This window comes from Tachypleus tridentatus, chromosome 7 (assembly GCF_004210375.1).
Source record: "Tachypleus tridentatus isolate NWPU-2018 chromosome 7, ASM421037v1, whole genome shotgun sequence".
Classification (NCBI taxonomy): domain Eukaryota; kingdom Metazoa; phylum Arthropoda; class Merostomata; order Xiphosura; family Limulidae; genus Tachypleus; species Tachypleus tridentatus.
In genome coordinates, this window is record NC_134831.1 from 131,417,080 (window position 1) to 131,442,069 (window position 24,990).

Below are 24,990 nucleotides of genomic sequence, written 5' to 3' on the forward strand. Positions count from 1 at the left end.
GGTATTCAAGATTCAGAAAATTAGAAAAAATATCTGTAATAGATGCAACAACCGTTTTATTATAATAGAACATAATTTTAAGTTTCCTCACAACAAGAACACGACTCTCACTAGGACTGTACGTGAGGGTTTGATTATTTCTTTAGTGGTGTAATTTAGTACTAAGAAACTGGGGTTCTCAAAAACTGCTGTACGTTTTAGTAAAGGGCACTACTTTCAATATATTATAACATTACAGCTTATATCAGTAAAAGCTTAAAAAATTTTGAGATTTGTTCATTAAATAATTTTGATGCTTTGAGTTATGTGTAAATAAAGAACTTAATGCGAACTCTTTTTCCCGTGCAGCACGTCCCACAAAAAGATTCTTTTTAACAGCATCTCATGAGTGAAGGAGTGTCTTTATCGAGACAAGTGTTTAATTGATAGATATTTGAGTGAAATACAGAATCCTCAAGTCGCCATGTTTGTTAGCACTAAAGTCTATTATATATGTAAAAACGGCTGGTATGGATAGAGAAAGAACTATGTAGAGGAGCGAACAATGTTTCTACCTTCTTCAGTCATTGTCAGGTTCACAAAGAAGGAAAGAGGTAACTGACCGATAGCTGACCACATGTTTGAAGGCGGTTGTGTAATTGAGGAATGTAGAGGGCGTGTTTAGATGTTGGATATATTTATTAATATAGGCATAAAGGTGTTCCTTTGTATTGGTTTATTTTGGGCTTGAGTTGTTGTACAAGTAAGCCTACCCCCTGAGAGTGAATTCAGTGTACATCACTAAAGTCACATTCTCAGCATTATTAATTTAGTAAATACCAACATTTTATGCTTCTGCTAACACCTTTTATGTTTAGCTTTCAAGTGAGATAAAAATGATTTCACCTGTGATTCAATCAGGAAGACCGAAGCATCACGATAGTCAACAGTAGGATGAGTAAACAGGAATAATTCGAAAGCAGCTACAGACATAGTGTTGTACTCGGCTTGCAGCACAGTATCTTCCAAGTTGGTTCTAAATGGTTCTTGAATACATTTGCATGCCACCTAGAAACTTCCTTGCTTCTTGTTAAGCTCGTGATGTACTGACGGATTTCAATCATGTTACCACTTCAAGTCACTTTTATCGTCCCCAACGCTGATAAAATAGAATAAGTGCCCACTTTTTAGACAATACAAATGTCCAAAAATCAATTCAAATTAAGAAAACTCAGTTCACATAGTTGTTGTTTCTTCAAGAAAAATTCCCCGCACTGTCTCGTGAAGGACCTCTTAAAAATGTTCACTTTTTTAAATCTTTGCAATGAGATATAAATGGTACAGTTAGTAATTACTAGCACAATCAGCCGCCCATAGGGCAGCGCTTCTAACAGTATCATTAATTGCATGAAATCTCGTGAACTATCTATACCAAATGTTAATACACAAGCGTTGGTGATGACGAATGCATTTCAGAATAATGAACTCGGAAAATGACTGTGATTACTTAATAATTCCGATCTTGTCTTGTCAAGTCTAACTATCTTTTAGTTGTTTTGTTTAATGAAACTTAAGAAAATATTTTTTGAAGTTTATTTTGCTTGTTTGTGGTTACTCTAAAAGTCCAAATATGTTTTATTGTGCGTTTTCTTATTGCAAAGCCACAGGGTGCGATTTGCAGGGCCCACCGAGGAGAATTGAACTGCTGATTTTAATGTTGTAAGTGCGTAGACATACCCCTGTACTAGTGGTGGGCTAGTCTGAATAGAGACGTGAATTGTTTTGTTTGTTTTTTTTCAATTTCGCACAAAGCTACTCGAGGGCTATCTGTGCTAGCCGTTCCTAATTTAGCAGTCTAAGACTAGAGGGAAGGCAACTAGTCATCACCACCCTCCACCAACTCTTGGGCTACTCTCTTACCAACGAATAGTGGGATTGACCGTCACATTATAACGCTCCCATGACTGAAAGGGCGAGTGTGTTTGGCGCGACGGGGATGCGAACCCGCGACCCTCAGATTACGAGTCGCACGCCTTAACACGCTAGGCCAAGAGACGTGAATTACACAAGTCTTCCAGACTAATGTACCAACCATTTTGTTTACAATAAGAACATTGTATCAATTCAACGAGTTTTTAGCACATTCAAAGTAAACAAGCAGCTAATTAGTTCACATTAAAAGTTCTGTGCCTACCAGTTACTCCTTTCAAAGAGTGTAGACAAATCGAACGAATGAGAATTTGCAGTCACGTGGTCTTCCCTCTTGTTTCTCTTATTTTCAAGGGAATAGTTGTACAGAAGATTCGGGACCTTAGAGTAAGAATGTTTATTTTTGAACTTCTTCCCGTGGCATTATGTTTAATAAACTACATCGTTTTATGCCTAATCTTTCTGCATAATATTTACGCAGCTGATTTACAAAAACGCGTGGGTCGCGTTAAACAACTGTCATTTATCGACAGTGGAAAAACTACATTAAACCTAAACTGCTGATAGTATTCTAGATTTAAAAGTAATGATCGGAAAATGGCAGTAAAAATATTTGAGGTTTTACGCATTTAAAAATCTTCCACTAAAGCTTTCTCTGGAATTTTTCCTCCCATATATTACTGTTAACTAATATTCTGTGACTAATTAAAACACTTCTACTTTAAAAGTAATTGTCGCACGATAGATGTAGATATTTATGTACAAATATATCAACAAGAGGAAAATCACTGAGAATGACAAATTTAGATAGTTTAAAAAAATGGCCTTTCTTGAGCAAATAGTAATTCGTTGCAGGTTTATTAGGACTGTCGTGACTTCCCGGAACTGCTAACTAGTGCCATCTATAACTTGCAAACATGTTCATTAAATTTAAATATTTACCAGAACAGCCATACCTCACTCTCCACTTTCTTAAGTTGCACGTGATATAGTCTAAATTTACAATCGATAGTACTTACGTACTGCGCATTAGGGGCACGTTGCTCTTATGTTTCTTATTGGTTGGTTGCAGTATCGTGACGGTTGACATGTACTACGAGTTTATATGGCTTTGTATGTGTTTTGAATTTCGTGCAAAGCTACTCGAGAGCTACCTGTGCTAGTCGTCCCAAATTTAACAGTGCAAGACTAGAGGGAAGGCAGCTAGTCATCACCATCCACCGCCAACTCTTGGGCTGCTCTTTTACCAATGAATAGGGGGATTGACCGTCACATTATAACGTCCTCACGACCGAAAGGGCGAAATTGTTTGGTGCGACGGGGATTCGAACCCGCGCCCCTCAGATTACGAGTCGAACGCCTTAAACCACCTGGCAATGCCGGGCTTATGTTGAAAAGAGTTGTGTTTAGATTTGTTACTACGACAGTTCTAGTCTATGAGGTTTGACATGGCTACCACATGTTCGACTCGCAATTTGCGGGTCGCGAGCTCGAACCTTTTCACATTTTCAGTCGTGGATGAGTTATAATTTTACGGTCAATCCCACTATTTGTTAGTAAGATTTGGCAGCAGTTGGTGTTAACTAATTACATTTCCTCTAATCTATTGCTTCAAAGTTAGAGACGGCGAGTGAACAAGTCCGCTGGTAACTAACTTCACTCGAATCTCAACAAACCTAGCCTGTGTAAAGTTCGTTTTTGGAATGGAGAAATCACTGATATTGGAAACCGTTATGTTTGGAATTGTTTATTAAAGATACAGTACCTGGTCTAACTGATATGTATCTGTTGAAAAAGAAATAATTGTGTTCGAAAGAACAAACTTTTTGTTTAAGTATAATTCATTTCAAATGTGTCGGTTTGTTATGAATTTCGCGCAAAGCTACTCGAGGGCTATCTGCGCTAGCCGTCCCTAATTTAACAGTGTAAGATTAGAGGGAAGGCAGCTTGTCATCACCACCCATCGCCAACTCTTGGGCTACTCTTTTGCCAACGAATAGTTGGATTGACCGTAACATAATAACGCCCCCACGGCTGAAAGGGCGAGCATATTTGGTGCGACCGGGATTCGAACCCGCAACCCTCGGAGTCGAACGCCTTAACACGCTTGGCCATGCCGGGCCAGCCCTTATACGTGAAGAAAAAAGACATTTAACATTTATGTAAAAATCATTCCTGTGTTCATGAAAAGTGATTGATTATAATAACCACAGGATAAACCCACTGTTTACAGACGGTTAACGATGACGTAATTATCTATTTAATATATATTTAGACAACGAACTTGTACTTTTCAGTTTCAGTCATTCCCACTAAAAAATAAACCACACTCACAAAGCCTCTCTCCCTCTCACAGCTATTACTGAGTAGTTATTGAGATTTAGAGAATTTGAAACAAAATAAATATATTATATTTACTGTTTTAGGGTCCCATAGTTTTATTGTTAGTTTACCAGTGGTTACTAAAGTTTTGTTTGACCAGTTTTAATCAAAACGCATTGTGTTTTAATTAAAAACCGTTAGTATTTTATTCCAGTATGTTTAGTTTCATGTTTTTATTCTTTAGTCTAGACGAAAGCAGTTCCGTCAGTAGTAGTCTCAGCGACACTATTGCGGACGTAAATACCGACGACAACTTGAGGGGATCACCAGTAAGCCTAGAATCAGTTTATTATGGAAGTTTGAAGCGAGAAAGACGAGGTACAGCCACCAAATGCTCTCTTGTTGTTGAAAACAATAACCGAGACTGGGATAACCATCATATTGGCGTTACCACATCAGGAAGATCTTCTAGTGGTCATTCTGTAAACGTATCAAAAATGGACAGCTCGATGCAGACCGAATCAAGTGCCTTCCACCAAATGTCATCCACTAAATGGAAGAAGTACCTTCTGCAACATCAAGAGCAGCAAGTACGAGCTGGAAGAGGTAAATCTGAACTGGGACAATGCAGAGAAAATAATTCTGTCTTTTCTACATCAGACATCGTGGAAAACAAAAATTGCACTTCAAATGTTATGCTAAATAAATACGAATTATATGAATGCCAGAAACCCAAGAGCAAACCCAAAATGCACAAAACTGAAGAAGGGAAGTATCGAGAAGGGGACATCGTAATTGAAAAAGAGATAGAAAATGGACGAAGCGCATGCTCAAAGTATGCAAAAATTACTTCCACATTGGCTAATCAGTTAGTTCAACAACCACAGGAACAAAGAAGAGTTCAAGGATGCCGAACAGCTAGTGTGGCGGGAATCGGCACAAACAATGAGAAGAGGTCATCCAGTACTCCAACTAGTTCGTCCAGTGGTAGCAACAGAACAGAAGGTTTCAAAGCACAAAGCAATTCAAAAATAGAAAAGTCAAACGATGCTAGATACAACGATTCTCATTATTTAGAATCTCCTGGTAGGACCCGAATTCAATCGTCAAGTCTGCCCAGGAATATCTCCATATCGCCCTCTAGCGGTAAAAACAGCTATGAACGGATAGGAAAAATTAAAGAGTCTGCGAGTATTCAGAACAAATACAACGATACATATGTTTTCAATGGTACATCTGCTCATTCAGATAGTGAATACAGTTCTTTAGGTCGCAGGAAGACGTTAAAACAAAATTATTTGATGCCGCTGAATGTTACTGGATTTCGGGATCCCACCTACGGAACTTGTTCTGCTCCCAACGATACGTCTAATCCCATTTCAGACTACGTAATTTTACCTAGTTTGACAGAAACGTCCAGAGATTCCCCAGTTAACAGACCTCGACTCTCCATTCCAATAAAACCAAGTGATGGAAACATTGGTAACTATGCCAATATCGACTCTCATCCGGTTGTAAGCAACTCTTTTACGCCCCCCTATTCTTGGTTACGATACAGTGGCAGTTCTGGTGTTTCGGTGGCATCTGGATCAGGAACACGCAGCTATAATGGAGGTGGGCTTACTGAAGTAGAGAGTATGGACTCTTTATCATCAACTTCTTCCAGTGTACATGCTCAGGTGATATACTTTATATAATAATTAATTTATTGTATTAGAAGTGAATGAACCAGCCAGAATATGTATTACAGACTTAAAAACTTACATTTTGTGTTATCTTTTCTCCGAAAATAATAACATAAAATAGTATACCATTTTAGGTACCGTAAAAAATAGTTTTTTAGAGATTATTTGAAAATTTTCTGTTTCGTATGTGATTTTTATACTACATAGATTCAACCTGCTCGTGCTACCAGCCTGACACACGCTCGCCTGATTCTCCACCAGAAGGAGCTTACTGGATCTTCGCATATATCTCGTTCAAACTCCATTAGGTCAACCACATCGGAGAAACTCTATCCTTCAATGTTGCAAAGGTCAGATGAAGTGGGCAGCTTTACGGGAAGCACATCAATGACTAGACACACGACCATTAGTAACACCAATGGGCAACCGATCACACTGAACACGAAATCAAACGGTCAGGTACGTTGAAAAAGTTGTTTGTGAATCCAAGATAATAAAGTTCTTCAAGTCTTTTGTCAAAAATGTGGCCTAAAGTATAATGATCACAAATAAACTGAAATTAGGATGCTATGACGAACCTTGACAACACGCGATGTGTTTCTAATTTTATGGTTTAATGTTAGGTTTCACATTTATATCACAGAGGAATGCAATATCATAATTCTTCCTATATAGTTTACATGATTTGTTTGTAATTGGGAAAAGTTACTTATAATAGAAATAAATCATTATTTCAAGGCAAATAACGGTGCAAAAACGTTCACAACAATTTGCAGGATATAATACAAGGCGCATTTTATTATGTTCCCCCCTCCCCAATATCCTGTTTGATCGTAACAAGAATCTTGTTTAGCCAAAGAAAATGGAGAAAAAATCAATCGTCAATAATTAATATGATGTGGAAAAAAACTACTTCCCAGCTCATCCCAAAAGAGCCACATGAAATTTAAATTAGGTAGTTTTAGTAGTTTAAAAAATTTCTGAGTCACTGTTGTGTTCTTGGAAACGGTTTTGATCAGTACGAACACCACTAATCGTTTTAATTTTCTGAAATATATCTTGTGTTGTCGTTATCTTACAAGTTTGGTTCAACTGAGTCATACTGTTTTTCTACACACCATTACCGTATTGTCGGGAATGAAAACATAACTTTTAAGTCGACTGTCATGTGACGGTCGTTGTAATGCCTTTCACGCGTAAATCTGATTCTAGTTTAATGTTGATAATATTCTACGAAATTAAGCCACTGGAACACAGCTTGTTCGACTTAAATATTTTCAATAGCCTATTCCTTCCCCAAATCACAATTAACTAACAGTTACTGTAATACAAGTGTCAGTTTTTCTAAGTGTGAATGGGCAGGTTTCTTTACACGCAAGAACACAATCCTCGCGTAGCTTTGCGCGAAATTCAGAACAAACAAACCAATCAAAACAAGTCAAACGTATGTTAAAAAAAAAGTCGTTACAGTATTGGCTATCACAGTTTTATCCGTGTGTGTGTGTGTTTTCTTATGGCAAAGCTGCATAGGGCTATCTGCTGAGACCACCGAGGGGAATCGAACCCCTGAGTTTAGCGTTGTAAATTCACAGTTTTATCCAGAGCTTTAAGTAATCCTCTCCTTTATTAAAGCTCACACAGGAAAGTTCAGTTACTTTAGAACACCATTTGACAAGACAGACTATTCTCCTCTGTCTCTGTTATTACATACAAGCTATGATTCTCACTTTAGAAATCGCCATTATACGCTCTTTATGTCTAAACTCACAATCACCCAGTCCAACTTCACATTTTACTTTTATTTAAACTAACCTTACTTCAGTATTTGCACGTATTTGTAACACACAATAGAAAAATCTAACCCTATAGTAACAAAAATATTACACATAAAGAGTAAAACTTAGAAGCTTTGTGTAGGATGACGTCAACAATATTAGTAAAACCTACTACAACAATGAAACTACACACACAACTTGCGACTCGCTCAGAATTATGTACCAAAACTTGTTATAATTATCACTTTTAAAATTAACTTTTAACACTTTTGCTAAGAAAACTAAACAATCGTTAAATAATTACTTTTAAATTGAACAGTCTTCAATAGCCAATAGGAAGACACTTTCCCTATCGATTGCCACAGTGACGTTTTCTGATGACGGATGACTTTGAACAGCTTGTAACAGAAACCGTCTTTATTATTAACATTTTGATTTATGAACGACTTTTTTAAAGCCTTTCGTATATTTGCTCTTGTGCATCGTCTAGCAAATTAACCATTATATGACTATTTCGATACTTATAAGGCTTAAACCAGCACTTGATAAAGTCACTTGATCAGTTCCTTTTCGTATGTATAGAAATTGGAGTCGCCTTCCCATGTGTGAAGGTAGAGAGAGTTCTATTAAAAACCAGTCAATGGATATTTTCTAACAGAAATTAGGTGTAATACAAATTCAGGATAAGGTGTGTGAAAAGTGTGCATTCTTAGAATGTTCAAAAGTTATGCATTTTTTACCGAAACTATATATACTTAATTTTCTAAAATAAGATTATAAACGAATTATTATTTTTTAATAATATCGTTTTCATACCGTATTCACAACATTTTGAAATTATAAACTTAACCTGTTATTCGAGTTTATCAAAGTTTCATTTTGGTTCTGGTTCCATTTGTAATTCATTAACGTTTCGGCAAAGTTATAAAACCATTATTGGTTTGTTACATCTTCAGCGTCTCTTACCTCCACCTCCCGAGTGTATACGCACACACACACATACCTATTATTAATTTTAATAAAACTTCAAAGTTCAGTTTTATCGCTTGTTGTTTGTACGAGGATAGAATTAGTATAAGAAAAACCACTCTTGGAGTATTACTGTAGACATAATTGTTGACAGTCAAGATAAAGAACTTTCTTTAACCCTATTTATTATAAGTCACAAGAATAATGAGAAATAATTTGGCAACGAAATTATGTAAACTAAAATTAATGTAAAACTAAAATGTTAAACATAAATTAAAATTATTTAAAAAAATCAACTGTTGCCTTGAGTTTCTTTTAGGACATTATCACAGATTAAGAATACAGAATTCATATCTTTTTGTATTTATATTACTAGGGGTCGACACGTCAGTTGTTTCCTGTTTCTTCCGTAACCTCACTGCCTCAAACACCCACCGCGATGGTGGCGACATCCAACGCAAGAATGTCTCATTATATTGGCGGTTTGTTGTCAAAAGAAAATAACAAAGACGATGAAAGCAAGTTTTTTTCGTAATAAATGAAATATCACTTGTTTATTGTAAGAACATTTTTGGAAAATGTACGCATATTGAGAACATTTTTTTAGGTTGGCTTGGTATGTGTAAATATATATATATAATTTGAAAAAATCTTTCTTCAAAACTATTGCTCAATGATTTTATTATATACTTCTAAATATGGTATTTTTAACATAAATCAAAATTAGCTTCTTTAATATATTAAACGTGACAACAATACATATGTACCGTTTGTAGTCCTACATTTTTTTTCGAAATTCACAAAGTGTTCAGTTATCTAAACTTTATTTTTTATATTTCAGTGCATGGATCGTCGTTGTCTGTTGTTTCTTCTTCTTCAAACATGTTTGCAGCAGTGAGTTTACATTTGTGAATAATTATTTACAATGAAAAAATTTAAGGAATATGATTTTGAGAACAAAAATTGTAATACCGCTGTATCTTTTCCCGATATTAACATTAAAGTTATATGGTTGGTATTCTGAGTAATGTTTGCATATTTTACTGATAAAGAAACTTTATTTTAGCAAATGGCGACAAAACAAATTAGCATAAGGTGATTTTGGTATAATATTTACTAAAATTATTTTATTTTTCAACATTTAGATTTACACAAAATATGTATTAGGTCGTTTAATATTCAGTAAAGATTCCAAAAGGGATTTTTTACTAAAATATATGACAACTCTATAATAACATAAAAGATGAACGAAAGTTACGTATATACTTTTCACAGAAGTAATATAATATAGATTAAAACAGATTTCCAAAAGTAGATGGCTGTTTTTTAAACATCAAAATTTATGTACAAAATAAAGTGATATTTCATCTGCCATGCACCATTTGTTTGAAATAACAACATGATAATATTTTGTGTTAAGCATAATATTCCCTTTGTTCGTTCTTATAATATAGTGGAATAGGAAATAAACTGATTGTCTAAGTGTGTTAAAACCCACCACACCAGCTGTTCTGAGATACATTTTTATTTCAAGTGGGTTTCTCATCATCAAAAATGATTGTCTAAGTGTTTTATTTTAGTAATGTTTGAATGCTGCTTTCTAACCATACTGACTATAGTTTAGAATCATGAATTTTTATTATTTTATAAATAATACATACTTGATTTTCTTTCATACCATTTCTTATTTTAAGTAAATAAAAATTTGACACTTTTAAACAAAAATTAATGATTTATGAATTTATCAAAATTCAGGTCATATCTTGTATTTTCTAAGAACATATTTTTATATTATACAAATCTTATTTTTTAGACTGAAGACAAACAATCTCAAGAAATTAAGAAGCTAAAGAGAGAACTAGAACAAGCCAATGAGAAAGTTACTACTCTTACATCACAGCTCACAACTAATGTAAGTAGTACATTATTTCTTACATAGAAACAGTTTTTCAGAGCTGATATAACACAAATATTAGCCACAGCACTTTACCCTGAAGTCCCATTAAAGAGATACTCATCCAACTCTTAAATTCTGTTTTTATCTTCTGAAGGCAAAAGAAAATATTGTGATTTTTTTAGAAGTTTGTATATAGATATAGGAGAGCATATTTCCTGTAACATTCAGTCAAGTTGACTTAAAAATTTAATGAAAAGTATTTTTACATCAAACAAAAAATATTTTATTATTATTAAAGTGTACTAAGTTCAGACTGATAAATTACTGTCTATTTACAGTCTCTAATATGATGTTCAAATGTTCAAATGAAATGTTTTTGCCATAATGTTCCAATCGTATTGTCTTATTTGTTTCTTTAGAACTAATATTCTTGTATGTTGGTAGAAGCAATACATAGACAGTTAGGTATAATTTTGATACAGACTTTAATACATGTGTATATCTTGTTGAAATTGAATTAACTGGAAGCTACTAACATTTTCAGTGATTATTCTCTCACCACAGGCATAATATACTTGTAGAACTGAAAAACAGAAGACTGTTTTTTACCGTCAAAAAAATTATATATCTATATATATCTGACAGAATAGTAAATCAACAATAAAGATACAAATAGTTACCTAACAAAAGAAACTGCATTGTGTAAAAGCATATTTACCTCATTTCAGAAGCTTTTTTTCTTCACAAAATCCAAGTCCCCCAGTAAGACAGAGGTAAATCTTTTGATTTGGAGTGCTAAAATCATGAGTTATATTCCATTAGATAGATACAGCAGTTAAGCAGATGTTGGCTTTGCTGTAAGATAATACAAACACACAAAATCCAATAAAAAGAGATAATAAAAGAATATTTTCAGAATAACATAAACAATTTAGTAACCTTGTTTATCTCAAGACGATTGTTTTTTATAATAACCATTGTATTGTAATTGGAATATTCTAAAACAAATCTTGCTTGTGTTACAGTATCTTTTTACATAAACTTTAATATTCTGGTAGATTATTTTCTTATTGTTATTAAGTAAATTGTAGAATTAAAATAAACACCATCTTAAAATTTCTGTAGATAGGTGTTTACCCAAGTAAATTAAAGAGGCAGAAGGGAGTCTGGCACTTCCCATTTAAGATCTTTATATAATAAGTTTTACTTTTTGGATGAGAAAGGGGAATTGTACATAAGCCACCTAAGTGTACTATAACACATTTAATTCCCATAGTAGAATTTCCAGCACTTTAAAAGGCTAGAAGATATCCTGTGGTTTCCTGTTATGATTTGAATAAGACTTTTTGGAGCTTATAAGACCAGATCTCATTATTATATTATCTTTTAGGATTCCTATTGAATCTAGTTACTTTAAGAGAACTAAAGTAATCCCTGTGTTTTTTCTTGTATGATTTCTGTAAAAGCCACTTACTTTACAAGAACTATATGAATTCCTGTTTCTTGTTGTATGATTTTTATAGAATCCATTTATTCTATAAAACCAAAAAACAACTGCTACATTTCATCTTAAGGTTTTAATAAAAATCCATACCTTACATAACCACAATAAATTATTATACCATTTCCTTGAGAATCTTCACAGAACACACCTTTTCTTTTTTTAAACTAGAAGTAATCCTTAAATGTTTCTCTTACGATCTTTATTAAAACACCCCCTTAGCTCTATCAGACCAGACATATTTGCTACAATATATTTCTTTTAAAAAATGTTCCATTCTTGAATAAGCAGTGATGGTTGTAATTTTCCTCATAGAATTTCATATAGATCACTGTTTATTTTAATCAATTTATATTATACTCAGACAAAATTTCTATAAATTGATGTTATCAATGTTTTTATTTTGTAATATCTTTATAGAAACTGTTGTTATAAGTGTATTACAGGTAAGAACATGAATGAGTGTTGTTCTCTGAAAAGAAAAACTGGGATGAAACTTTTCCTAGTTGGACATTAATTAATCTGAAAAAAGTCAAAATTAGTTTCTTCTAGATTTGTCTTATTTAAGGTTTCCATAACTATTTCTTCCACGATGAGATGTAATAAGAATCCAGAGGACCCCTTCCCCAAAAACAAAAAATATTTATACATACACAGTGGCTAAAAAAAACTTGAAAAGAAAGGAGGGATAGTGACTTACTAACTAAGATTTGTAACATTAACGTCTCAGATATTGTTTGTTTAAAACCATTAATTTGTTGATGTGTCTAGAAATTTAAAAACATTTACTTATTTAAACAAACATTACCATATTTAGACTATTATGCAATTTATCTGTTTCTTTGCTGCTTTTTCTTACATGCTATTTGGATTACACTCATGAAATTATGACATTATACTTTGAACAATCACGATGATAAAATGGTTGTTCTATCCTAACAGAGATCAACAGGACAGATATCTTTGCAATGCGTTTTTTAATTAAAGCTTCTGTACACAGACAGATATAAACCATTATTATCATGTTTGTTTAGGTACAAGTTTTGATCATTTTACTTTTAAAAAATGCTTCCTATAACTGATACCGCTTAGCTCCTTATGGCTGAGTATTAACCTTTGAAGGTTATAATGCTGGAAAATTTTTTAACCTATAACTGATTCTCATACAAATTATTATTATTGAAATCTGCTAAGTTTGAACAGCTTTGACTTTAAACTGTATATTAATTTAAGATTGTTTAATCATTTCAGTCCTTTAAAAGTCAAACTGCATTAAGGTTATGTCATCAAAATTATATCTTCCTTTAATTTGATATTATTATAGAATAATTAACTTATTTGCTAGCTTTCAGGGCAAGTGCATCAGACTATGGACTTACACATTCAACACTCACTTCCCACTACTAACACGAAAAAAGAAAAAAATAATTTGGGGGTTGGTGTGTGTATTATAAAGGTGATGGTTAACTTACAAAAGAGGCAAAAAGAGTTTGTGGTGGATGCTGTTGACTAACTTCTTTTCCTGTAGTCAATTCATTTAAAATTGATAACAACTAGCAAAGACTGCCTTTTAATTGATTCCCAATTATTTTAGACAAACAATATAAGCTTTCTCTCTAAAGAATTGGACAAAATCTCTCACCTATATCTCAGGAGCACAGATGATTTTATTTCTTTTCCAGATAAATCTACGTTTTGTCATTGACATTTTAGAGTATGCATATATAATTTGAAATCTAGGTTGAATGTCAATCTCTGGTCACAGTTCAACCAACAGGAAAGAGTACCTTCTGTGATGTCATGGGGAATCTTCACTTATGCCTTTTTCATAATTCAGAATAAGTTATGTTAAGCATGACTTGTAAACAATGATATAATTTTGTTTGTTGTTTTTTTTGTTTAGCATTAAGCACAAAGCTACATAATAGACTATCTATGTTCTACCCACAACAAGTATTGAAACCCAGTTTTTAGAGATGTAAGTCTGCAGACATATCGCTATGCCACTGGGGAGCAATTTTGTATGGAAAAATTCTGTGTAAAAATTAATTCTTATACATGTTTAGGTATACATGCTAAAAATTGAGTTTTAATACCTATAGTGGTCACAGAACAAAAAACTAATTGTATAACTTTGTGGTTAACACCAGTCACATGATATGATTCTTTTGACAGGAATACTTTGATTGAATTGAACCTTAAGAAAATATTGAGACATTAACTGTACTGGATTTAAGTTATTCCACTCAATTTGTAGATTTGTGTTCCTTTGCATGGGTTGCCTCTCAAATTTCTACATACCTCATAAATAAAAGTTAAAACTCTAGATATGTTAATCTTTGTGCTGATATCATATGAGAATAGGACTGAAAACATTTTTTCATCCTTTGTTTGAAATTAGAATTCTTTATTCTCAGCTTCCTCAGAAATATACACTGGATCATTCCAATAACTCATACAACTTGTCAAACCATATCACTACCAAGTATAATTATCAGTTTCTGAGCCTAGTAACCAACATGTCGGGCTGTGTATCAGAAAGTCCTAGGTTGGAACCTGCAATATTTCACTGACCATGCTCAGCACTATTTGATTATAACCAGCTGTTTATGCAACAACGGCTGCTGTTAGCCGATTGCCCCTTCTCTATGGTCAGCAGTTCAAAATTAGGAACTTTTTTTTCAATCTTGGATTGAAACATATGCATTTCTTTTTTATATTTTAAAGACATTCTTATTAAATAGGGTATTGACACTAACATATTTAACTGTTTATCATTAAGTTTCTGTAAGGAGACGTGGCTTATAAAGTCTTTTTTTATGACCAATTGTACAATTGCACACGTACACACATTAGTTCACTTTCGACAAAATAAACTGGTGTATATTAAAAGTAAATAGAACCTGAGTTTTTACCTTCGGGGGTCTTCGTGCTCTTTTAAATATATATCATTCTTTTAGAGCGTGACACTCCTGCATCATAACGCTACACACACAAGAGTTGTGTAACAGAAAATTAGGTTACAGATCTTAGCTAACTGGCTTATCTTTGTTAAAAACTTTAACAATTAAAATGTAACTAAATTCGTGTTTCAAGAAAAGAAATTCATTCTTAAAAACTGTATTTTTGTTTCTAATAATAAATAGGTTTTGCTATTTATATTAATTTTATCTGTACCGCTAAATCTTTATAGCTATTTCACTATGGGTTATTTAAAAAAATGAAAAACTCTAAATGAATAAGTGAATAACCGTAAAGTGGATATTGTTTGTAAGTAACGTTTCGTTTGTACATTTACTTTATTATTGAATATTTTCTATCATATAATAACGGAAATTAGCAAAAGTATCAGATGCATGTTTCCAAAACGCTGTTCGTTACAACTAAATGGAAATGGTACCTTGAATACACGATTTGTGATATCATAGAATAAAGCAAGATTGTTTTAGAGGTATTGCTCTTCACAGCTAAATGGTGCCATGACTGTGCAATTTATGATCCCGCGATCAGGGGCGTAGATTTTTTACACCCGATGTGGTGGGGATGATTTTTGCAACCACCTATGTGGACTGTTCAATTTGCAAATTGGTAATCTCTGATTACGTGAACCTGAAAGCTGTAAACATGCAGTCACAGAGTAATCTTGTTGCCACGAAACTTGCATGTATACTTAGGCCTACTGTCTGATACCTACGAACTATCGCTTAGATTGAAAAGCTTAGAAGCACGCCTATATTAAAGATGTACATTTCGGCTACTGAAAAAGCCTACATCTAGGCCTAATTACGTAATTCGATTGTTAAGAACACGAGAATCACAAGAACAAACACACAATTTGTAGGCCTGTGATGCAATAAAACAATTCAACAGACCAAACTGTAGGTGGGGATGATTGTATGCCCCATACCCCCCACCTAAAATGAAGGAGGAGATGTATATCCCCATCCCCTCCAGGATCTGCGCCCCTGCCCGCAATACAGTGTAATAAGGTGAGGCTACGGTAAAAAGCGCATCCTTCCATAAGCATACTGATATCCAAAGTACAAATTCAGACCAATTAAATTAATCCTTTATAAAAGACTGTACACTACACTTTAAATTCTTTTGTGCCATCAAAGTAAATTTCTTTCTTTCAAAGTTAGCTCTATTTTTCTTTCTTCAATATCTTTCAAGGCTTGGGGGTTGGGGTTGGATTCAGTCTTTCCCAATCAATAACAGAATTTGTCTGCTTTAATGTGTGAAAATGGTTTTAATCCTTGGGTCGTTTGCTTGAAGTTAACCATATGGCTACACAATGGGCTATCTCTACTTTGCCCACCACGGGTACCGACACCCGGTTTCTAGCACTATAAATCCGCACATACCACTATACTACTGGAGCGTGACTTATAATCATCTGTTGTTTTAAACATTAAGGTTGGCCCTTATCAGCATGCTCTTTTTATTTGATAATCATCAAATTTGTAAATGGCCTTAAAGAATTTTTTCTATTGTTCCATTAACGAGTTTTTTGTTTGTGATTTGTTTTTATTCTTTGTCAGTATTTTGAGTGTGTGAACCTACTTCCTTGAAGAAAATGATGAAAAAGTTCAATGCTTGTATACTATTCACGTTAGGCAACACATATTTCATAAATAAAAGGAAAGGTCTGAACAAGGTCTGGTGATTAATGTATCAGACTGAGAACCAACAGGTCCAAGGTTAGATATGCAAAAAAAAACGTTTCGACAGCTGTAGAATGTTAATCGGCTAAGTGTGGTGTTATAGATGACGTATCGACTGTTTTTGTTTTTTTCGATGTGATCAGCAACATTAAATGTTGGATAGCATAGCCTAAACTTTCTAATATTTAGGCCCGACATGGCCAAGCGTGTTAAGGCGTACGACTCGTAATCCGATGGTCGCGGGTTCGAATCCAGGTCGCATCAAACATGCGCGCCCTTTCAGCTGTGGGGGCGTTATAATGTGACGGTTAATCCCACTATTTGTTGGTAAAAGAGTAGCCCAAGAGTTGGCGGTGGGTGGTGATGACTAGCTGCCTTCCCTCTAGTCTTACACTGCTAAATTAGGGACGGCTAGCGCAGATAGCCCTCGAGTAGCTTTGCGCGAAATTAAAAACAAAACAAAATAAAAAAACAAACCATTAGTCAAAGTTAGTTAAGTTCATAATATAATATGAAACTTTGGCACATTCAAATACATAATACACACACACACACACACTCACATACAGCATCTCAGCCATCCACACCCAGCTATGTCTTCGGATTTACAATGCTAAAATCAGGGGTTCGATCCTTTCGATGGACACAGTAGATAGCCCGATGTGGCTTTGCTCTACGGAAATGCTTACACACACATCCACAAGTTCCTGAAAACAAAATCCTTAGAAATCCAACACAGTGACCACATCAACTCAATTGAGTTTGTTTTCTTTTTGAATTTCGCGCAAAGCTACTCGAGGGCTATCTGCGCTAGCCGTCCCTAATTGAGCAGTGTAAAATTAGAGGTAAGGCAGCTAGGCATCACCACCAACTCATGGGCTACTCTTTTACCAACGAATAGCGGGATTGACCATTACATTATAACGCCCCCAAACGGCTGAAAAGGCGAGCTTGTTTGGTGCTCGGGGGATACGAACCCGCGACCCTCAGTCGCACGTCTTAACCCACCTGGCTATGCCGGGCCGTTTACTGAGTTGCATAAGAAAACATTTATTCACTTACAAGCATGGAAGAACGTTTAACCATCGCTAAGAGCTATAATTTATGGTATAAATACTTACTGAACATTTTCCGTACAATTCATTTGTTTGAGCTTGTATTCAAAAATTGTTACCTATTTTCTTAAAATATATAGTACTGTTGACTAGGAAGGAACTTCGTATAGCTACGGTCTTGATTTTGTGCTAGATATGTAGACTTTCTAGTTTGTTTGGAATTTCGCACAAAGCTACTCGAGGGCTATCTGTGCTAGCCGTCCCTAATTTAACAGTGTAAGACTAGAGGGAAGGCAACTAGTCATCACCACCCACCGCCAACTCTTGGGCTACTCTTTTACCAACGAATAGTGGGATTGACCGTCACATTATACACCCCCACGGCTGGGAGGTCGAGCATGTTTAGCGCGACGCGGGCGCGAACCCGCAATCCTCGGATTACGAGTCGCACGCCTTACGCGCTTGGCCATGCCAGGCCACGTAGACTTTCTAATAACATGCGATAAAACAAATGTGTTAATGCATTTCCATCAACGTTACACTCCGTACATAGACAAAAGAGGGTTGTTTTTGTCTCTCTCTCCCAGGTTTTGGCACATTTGATACCTCCTAGGTTAAAATTACGGTGGCATTATGGGATAGTGACTTGGAAACCTGCCCGATTCTCACTCGAGTTCAGAGTCCTGGTAAATGAAAAGGTCGGTTAGTTTAATCTCCGCGCGAGCGCAGTGAGACACTATGTTGCTTGTACGACTCCGCTGTGCAGATATGAGTCCACATGGTGCTAGCTTCACTCATTTGTGAAAATTTCAATTAGGTTTATATGCTGGATTAGGTAACTAACAAACTGAACATCGTAAGTTTGGTATACTTAAGATAAATGGATGTGGTGCAGCAGAAGTAAGCCCCTTCCCCGCGTGACATCTGCACGCGCTTAGAAACTTAAGTTGTTTTTTCGTATTCCTTTTCTCTTCACGTATAGCTATTAACATGTGAATCTTACCTTAAAAGAACGTTAACCGATGTTTTTAAACTAAAGGTTAAATTTCCAGCGCCTCGTCAGCTTCTAGAATATTCTAATTCATTCTCTTTCTATGTGTGTGTGTGAATGAAGGGCCACAATTTTCCTTTGGCTAAACTTGCTACAGCTGCAACTAGCAGTAAATGATAAATAGTAAAATAAACTGGATGGGAAGCTGTACTTGTTTTTCTCTCTAACCGTACTCCATCAGATATCGTACAGCCGGCCTCAAATGGTATCATTCATCTGTGGAGGACGTTGTGCGTGATAAATAACCACTTCGTGCACTGTTATATGGATCTTGAGGACTATTGAGAAAAAATACAAAGGGACTTTTTTTTTGTGAATTTCGTCATATGTCTACTAAACGTCCACTCAACGAATATTGTTCAGATAACCAGATGTTCTAGGTTTGGGCACTTTAATAGTTTATTGAAAGAGAGGAAACATTTCGTCTCTCTTAAAACGTGATTTGAACCAGTTTTTGAACCAGTTAATTTCAGTAGGCTGTGTATATTTTACTACAAAATAACAGCCCTTTTACCTATTAACTAAACTATCACTAGAATACATTTGTTCACTAGCTGCAGTTTCATCTAATACCATCTTGCTACAAATTATTACTAGTTACCAGACGCTAACCAAGTATTGAAGATAAGCGTGAAAATGGCACCTTATTTTTCTGCACTGTTTACCACTTAAATACTTTTGATATAAAATTGATGCAACTTATTAACCTTTTGAAACTTCTGGCATCAAAAAGTTGTCTCACCAGCGTTTGAACTGAAATTCAAGTGAAACTTTGTGATAACTCTTGAGCGACCGTAAAAGTTAACCAAGCCACTTTTAAGTCCAGGCGTTTTTCTTTTTAACTTGGAATCGATTTGAAGCCTTTGTGTTTACATTTTTTTTCTAGTACCAGAAAAATTGATGAAATAAAAATGTTGTCGTCCATTAATACCTGGAAGTTGTCTTCCTGTAATACATGCTCTCCACAACTCGATGAATAACCCAATGCTGACTCATTTGAGAAGGCTGTGATTTAAGTCCCTACCCGAGGATAAAAGAATGAACAACTCAACCTAGGACATCTGTGTTTTCTCACATTGTAAAAGCACAAGAAGCTCGCTCTTCTTGATGTTACAGTATAACCCTTAAATAGGGCAGCGGATTTTATTTCTAGCGCTAGAGCTGTTACGTTAAGTTCCTAATTGCAAATAACTGCCCTGTGTTTGATTTTGTGATAAAAACAAAGGTTACAATACTTTTAAACGTTTCTACTACATTTTACTTCATTTGAGATAAATACATACTGCAAAGGAAGATTTAGGCTTAGCATCATGTCAGACTTTTGGCGTAGTTTTACGTTGCCACGTACGTTTAGAAAGTTTAAATCAAACAATGATGCAAAGGTGAGAGATAATAATTCTTTTCTTGAGCCTCCAAGTCCATATTTACCACGTGCACCGCCTATTTTATACACAGGAGCACGCCCAGGAATGGACTATTATGGCCTTAGCAATTTGGAAGAATTTTGTCCATCTAAACGTCACAGTGCCTTTCCAGATTTTTACGGAGGCTTAGACACTTACGCTCCATTGGACTCTCACTCGGATTATGAGAGTGCAGCCAGTGAAAGTGTCAACCAATCAGAAGGGGAAAATATTTCCCTTGCAGGAAGTTCATTGACCAGCTTCTCTTCAATTGAACCTCACGAAATTTATGTCGAAACACCGAATTCCGCCGGAAACGATACAGAACGGACTGAAGAAGCAAACTTGGTTTCTTGTTCTTGTGGAACTCTTATTGATATTCGGTGCTGTTGTAAAAGTGAATGTCAAACCGGCAGTCATTCAATTTATCGGTTAAATCTCCATTGTTGTCACCAGATGGAACCACTGTGGGAAAATGGAGTTTCAAACACAATGCTACGACAGCGTGATGAAGTGAAAAGATGTGACCGAAAATTACGCCATCGATCATGTCCAGTGTTTCAGGTTGGTCGGAACTTATGTTTATACAAGCTAGACTGAAGACATAAGTAGCAATTTATATTTTGAAAATGGTTTGCTTGAGTTTCAGTAAAAATTGTTTGATCGAGTTTCAGCCTTTTCCTTTAATAAGCTAAGCCTACAAGTTAATTAAGCTAGTTTAGCATATATGTTGCTGTTTATTTTACTACAATTGAGTAAGTACATTTTTCAAACTATATATAAGAAATATATTCTACAACATCTATAAAATATGGAGGAAAACATATTGAAAACAAAATGTTGTAATCTATATTTAAAATATGGTTTAAAATAACATTCTGAGATCGTTTTATTACCGTATAAAATTCTTGCAAAATTAAATTCTTTTTTATTTGTATTGCATATATTCTGTGTTTGTGTCTTCTCTCTTTGGTTTTTCTTCTTGATAATTCCTTTCAATTCTACGTGCCCGTCATGACTAGGTGGTTAGGGTGGTCGACTCCTAATCTGCAGGTCGTGGGTTCGAATCTCCGTCACACAAAACATGCTCGCCCTTTCATTCGTGAGGGCGTTATAACATAGTGGTCAATTGCACTATCAGTTGGTAAAGGAGTAGTTCAAGAGTTGGCTCTGGATAATTGACCACTAGCTGCCTTCCTTCTTGTCTTACACTGCTAAAGTAGGTTACGGCTAGTGCAGGTAGCCCTCGTGTAACGTTGCACGAAATTCAAAACAAACCAATAGCAAACCCACCAGTAGCCATCTGCTGTTTCCACCGAAGAGACTGAAACCCCTCGATTTTAACAATGTAAATGCGAAGAATTCTGCTGTCCCACGAATGGACTTGACAAAGTGATAATAGCATGTTTTTTATTCATTTGTTTCATACAGGTCCACAGTATCTTGAAGATTAAAACATATAGGTGTCCCTAAACATCATGATTATACTTGAGAGTAGAAATACAAACAATGAAGAAATGATGACCGTTAATAACCTTGTTAGTTCAAATCGTCAGGTTTAACAGATTTCTCTTAAATTATATTTGTTAGTGTTATAAGCCTATTTTGTATGTATCTTTTTTTCTGCGAGTTAAATTGAACAGTTATTTATGCAACAAAAATTCAAGTAGTGTTTCAGAGGTCGACCTTAAAAGCCGCTGTTTTTGTTCGTGATTATGAAATAATCAACTGGACATGATTCTAATGACCCAGGTGTTTCCAGTAAATTATTTGTGCAAATACTATTTTAAAGCAGTATGCACTGTCAGCTTTGTGTGTATAAAGTAAATGTGGATTTTTTTTTAAATAATGGATTGTAATATTTTGTAATTAAACTTACAGACTTGGCTAACAAACTACAATTTTTTTAATGGGTTTATTGACTTGCAAATTTATTTTATTTGTTTTGGAGAAAGAGTAGGTGGCTTGTCATCTCATAGCATTAGGTCCCCTTGAATTAAAATACATATTTTGAATGTGGGTCACTACATTCGAAAACGTTTCTCACGTTTTTCTTTACTCAAAAAATATCTTGCGGGCAAGTTAAAATTACATCTGATTGAACATACTTCTCTTGTAATAAACCAAACTCGTAATTAAGAAGAAAGAGCACAACGCCCTATGTAAAATAATTGGTCTTACACTGCTAAATCAGGAATGGCTAGCGCAGATAGCGCTCGTGTAGCTTTGCACGAAATTACAAAAAAATCAAAAACTTTCAATTCGGTAATTATTTTTGTACTTAATTATACACGTGCACGAATAGGTTTGTCGCTTATTTAATTTTTACACTGACTTTACTTTATGGTTGAGGCATAGCATCTCACAAAATGCCATTTTTCTCTACTTCGTTTTAATGCCATTCCAGCCGTCTTGAGATGCAGTTTTACTTCAAGTGTGTATCTTGTTATCACGAATGACTGTGAGTTTATTTTTCAGTTACAAACTTTCAGCTCGTAACTCCGTCATTTCTTGCCCGATCTAGGATATAATTGCAGTTTAGGACTCAGAAGATCAAATCATTTCGACTGATTAATTTGACCAACCCAGTATCTCGTAAATCAATTTACTCTAATTTTGCCAAAAATAATTTTAATTTGAAGGTAGACTTTTAGAGATCCTAATGAGCAAGAAAATCGATTCAGGTATACTCGTTCCCCGCACTTAATATTGCAAGAAAAACTTGAAGTGCAGCGGCTATTGAAGATTCCCTTTTTAATTAATTAACAACGTCTGTTTTATAAGTAAAACAGCTTTCGGTCAGTGAATCTATAGTCGTCTAATAATTAACTCTGTAGACGTGCATCCGAACTTTAGGTCTTCACAAATTTTTAATCATCTGCTGTTTTACACCAGCGATCTATCGTAATATCATCCTGTGTATTAATTATTTAACAGTGACTCACGTACTCATTTAATTAAACGCACGAGAAAGTCACAGGAACTCCTGGAATGACGGCAGATACAAACGCCAATACCCTCATGTCGCTCCCCTGTGGACTGTTATAAGGGACTATCAGAAACATAATGTGATAAATGTATTACCCTCAGCTGTGTCGTTGAAACATAATTTCGTTTTAGGCGGCATTGTCTGTGATAGATTAAATTAATGCGAAACTAAGTAAAGAAAGAAACATCTTTTAGCCTATAGTGGAAGATAAACTATTATTTCAAGTTTGGGCTGTTTAACTTTACTGTTACGTACTAAGATATCACAGGCACGTAACAACAAACGCTTCAAGTAGTAATGTTCACATCAAATACATATTGAGCAGTTTGTCTGATATTTAAAGTATTTCATCTCAAGGAAAGTAAAACTTTCCCATAATCTTCTTTCACAGAACCAAGAAAGTGTTAATAATCTGTAAGTTTTAAACATCTAACACTTTCTGATAAACCACCGAGTTATCAGCATTGACCTGACGAAATATCGGTGTTCTCAGCATATAATTTGTTTTGGCTTGTTTTGAAATTTCGCGCAAAGCTACACGAGGGCTATCTGCGTCAGCCGTCCCTAATTTAGCAGTGTAAGACTTAGGGAAGGCAGCTAGTCATCAACACCCACCGCCAACTTTTGGGCTACCCTTTTACCAAAGAATAATGGGATTGACCGTACAATTATAGCGCTCCCCACAACTGAAAGGGCGAGCATGTTTGTTGTGATGGAGATTCGAACCCGCGACTCTCAGCATATAACATCTGAATCTTTCACAGAACTCTACAACCGGATTTTTTAAATAGTAATGATAGTTGTTGTTGTTTTGAATTAAGCACAAAGCTACACAATGGGCTATCTGTGCTCTGCCCACCACGGGTATCGAAACTCGGTTTTTAGCGTTGTAAGTTCGCAGACATACCGCTGAGCCACTGGGGGGCGGTAATGATAGTAAAGTAATAGTTGTTACTTTGCGTATACCTTGGTTCTTGACTGATTAAACCTCTTATTTCAACTTTAACTCATAAAACTTCACATATTTAGTTCAATAAGTTACTTGTCTACACTTACAGATAATTCTTTTGATAACTTAGCTTTTAGCAAAAAAAAAATTATAATATAATCTTATGGACTGAATTTATTGTTCTACTTTTAATGAGGAAAGGTGAATAGTAATTTGCAATCTATACAAACGTTTTAAGATTGAAAAACGTACGTGTTTCTGTGTTGGTTGTTTTTTAGCAAAGCTAGCCCTGTATGGCCAGATGCTTAGGGAGCTTGATCACAGCCTCGAATCCTCGTCACACCAAACATGCTCGCTCTGTCAGCCGTGGGGGCTTTATAATGTGACGATCAATCTCCCTATTTGTTGATAAAAGAGTAACCAAAGAGTTGGCGGTAGGTGGTGATGACCAGCTGCCTTCCCTCTAGTCTTACACTGCTATATTACATGCTATTGCATGTAGCTCTCCTGTAACTTTGCGCGAAACTTAAAACAAACCAATAGCAAACCAACCTATGACTATGTGCTGTGTCCACTGAAGGGACTGGAACCTCTTGATTTTAGCAGTGTAACTCCAGAGACTTACCGCTGTCCCATGAATGGACTTGACAAAGTGATAACAGCATGTTTTTTATTCATTTGTTTATACAGGTCCACAGTATCTTGAAGATTAAAACATGTAGGTTTACCTAAACATCATGATTATAATTGAGAGTAGAAATACAAACAATGAAGAAATAATGACCGTTAATAACCTTGTTAGTTCAGATCGTCAGGTTTAAC

General features: G+C 35.1%; 1 protein-coding gene across 1 annotated transcript in view; it reads left to right on the forward strand.

Annotated features, from left to right (window-relative positions):
* Positions 1-24,990, forward strand: part of LOC143256613 (uncharacterized) — a 74,252-nt gene that overhangs the window by 14,883 nt on the left and 34,379 nt on the right. The window contains exons 3-7 of the mRNA XM_076514034.1: positions 4,475-5,909; positions 6,123-6,374; positions 9,036-9,177; positions 9,501-9,553; positions 10,473-10,571. Of these exons, the coding sequence (XP_076370149.1) occupies positions 4,475-5,909; positions 6,123-6,374; positions 9,036-9,177; positions 9,501-9,553; positions 10,473-10,571 (1,981 nt within the window). The remainder of the gene's footprint in view (positions 1-4,474; positions 5,910-6,122; positions 6,375-9,035; positions 9,178-9,500; positions 9,554-10,472; positions 10,572-24,990) is intronic.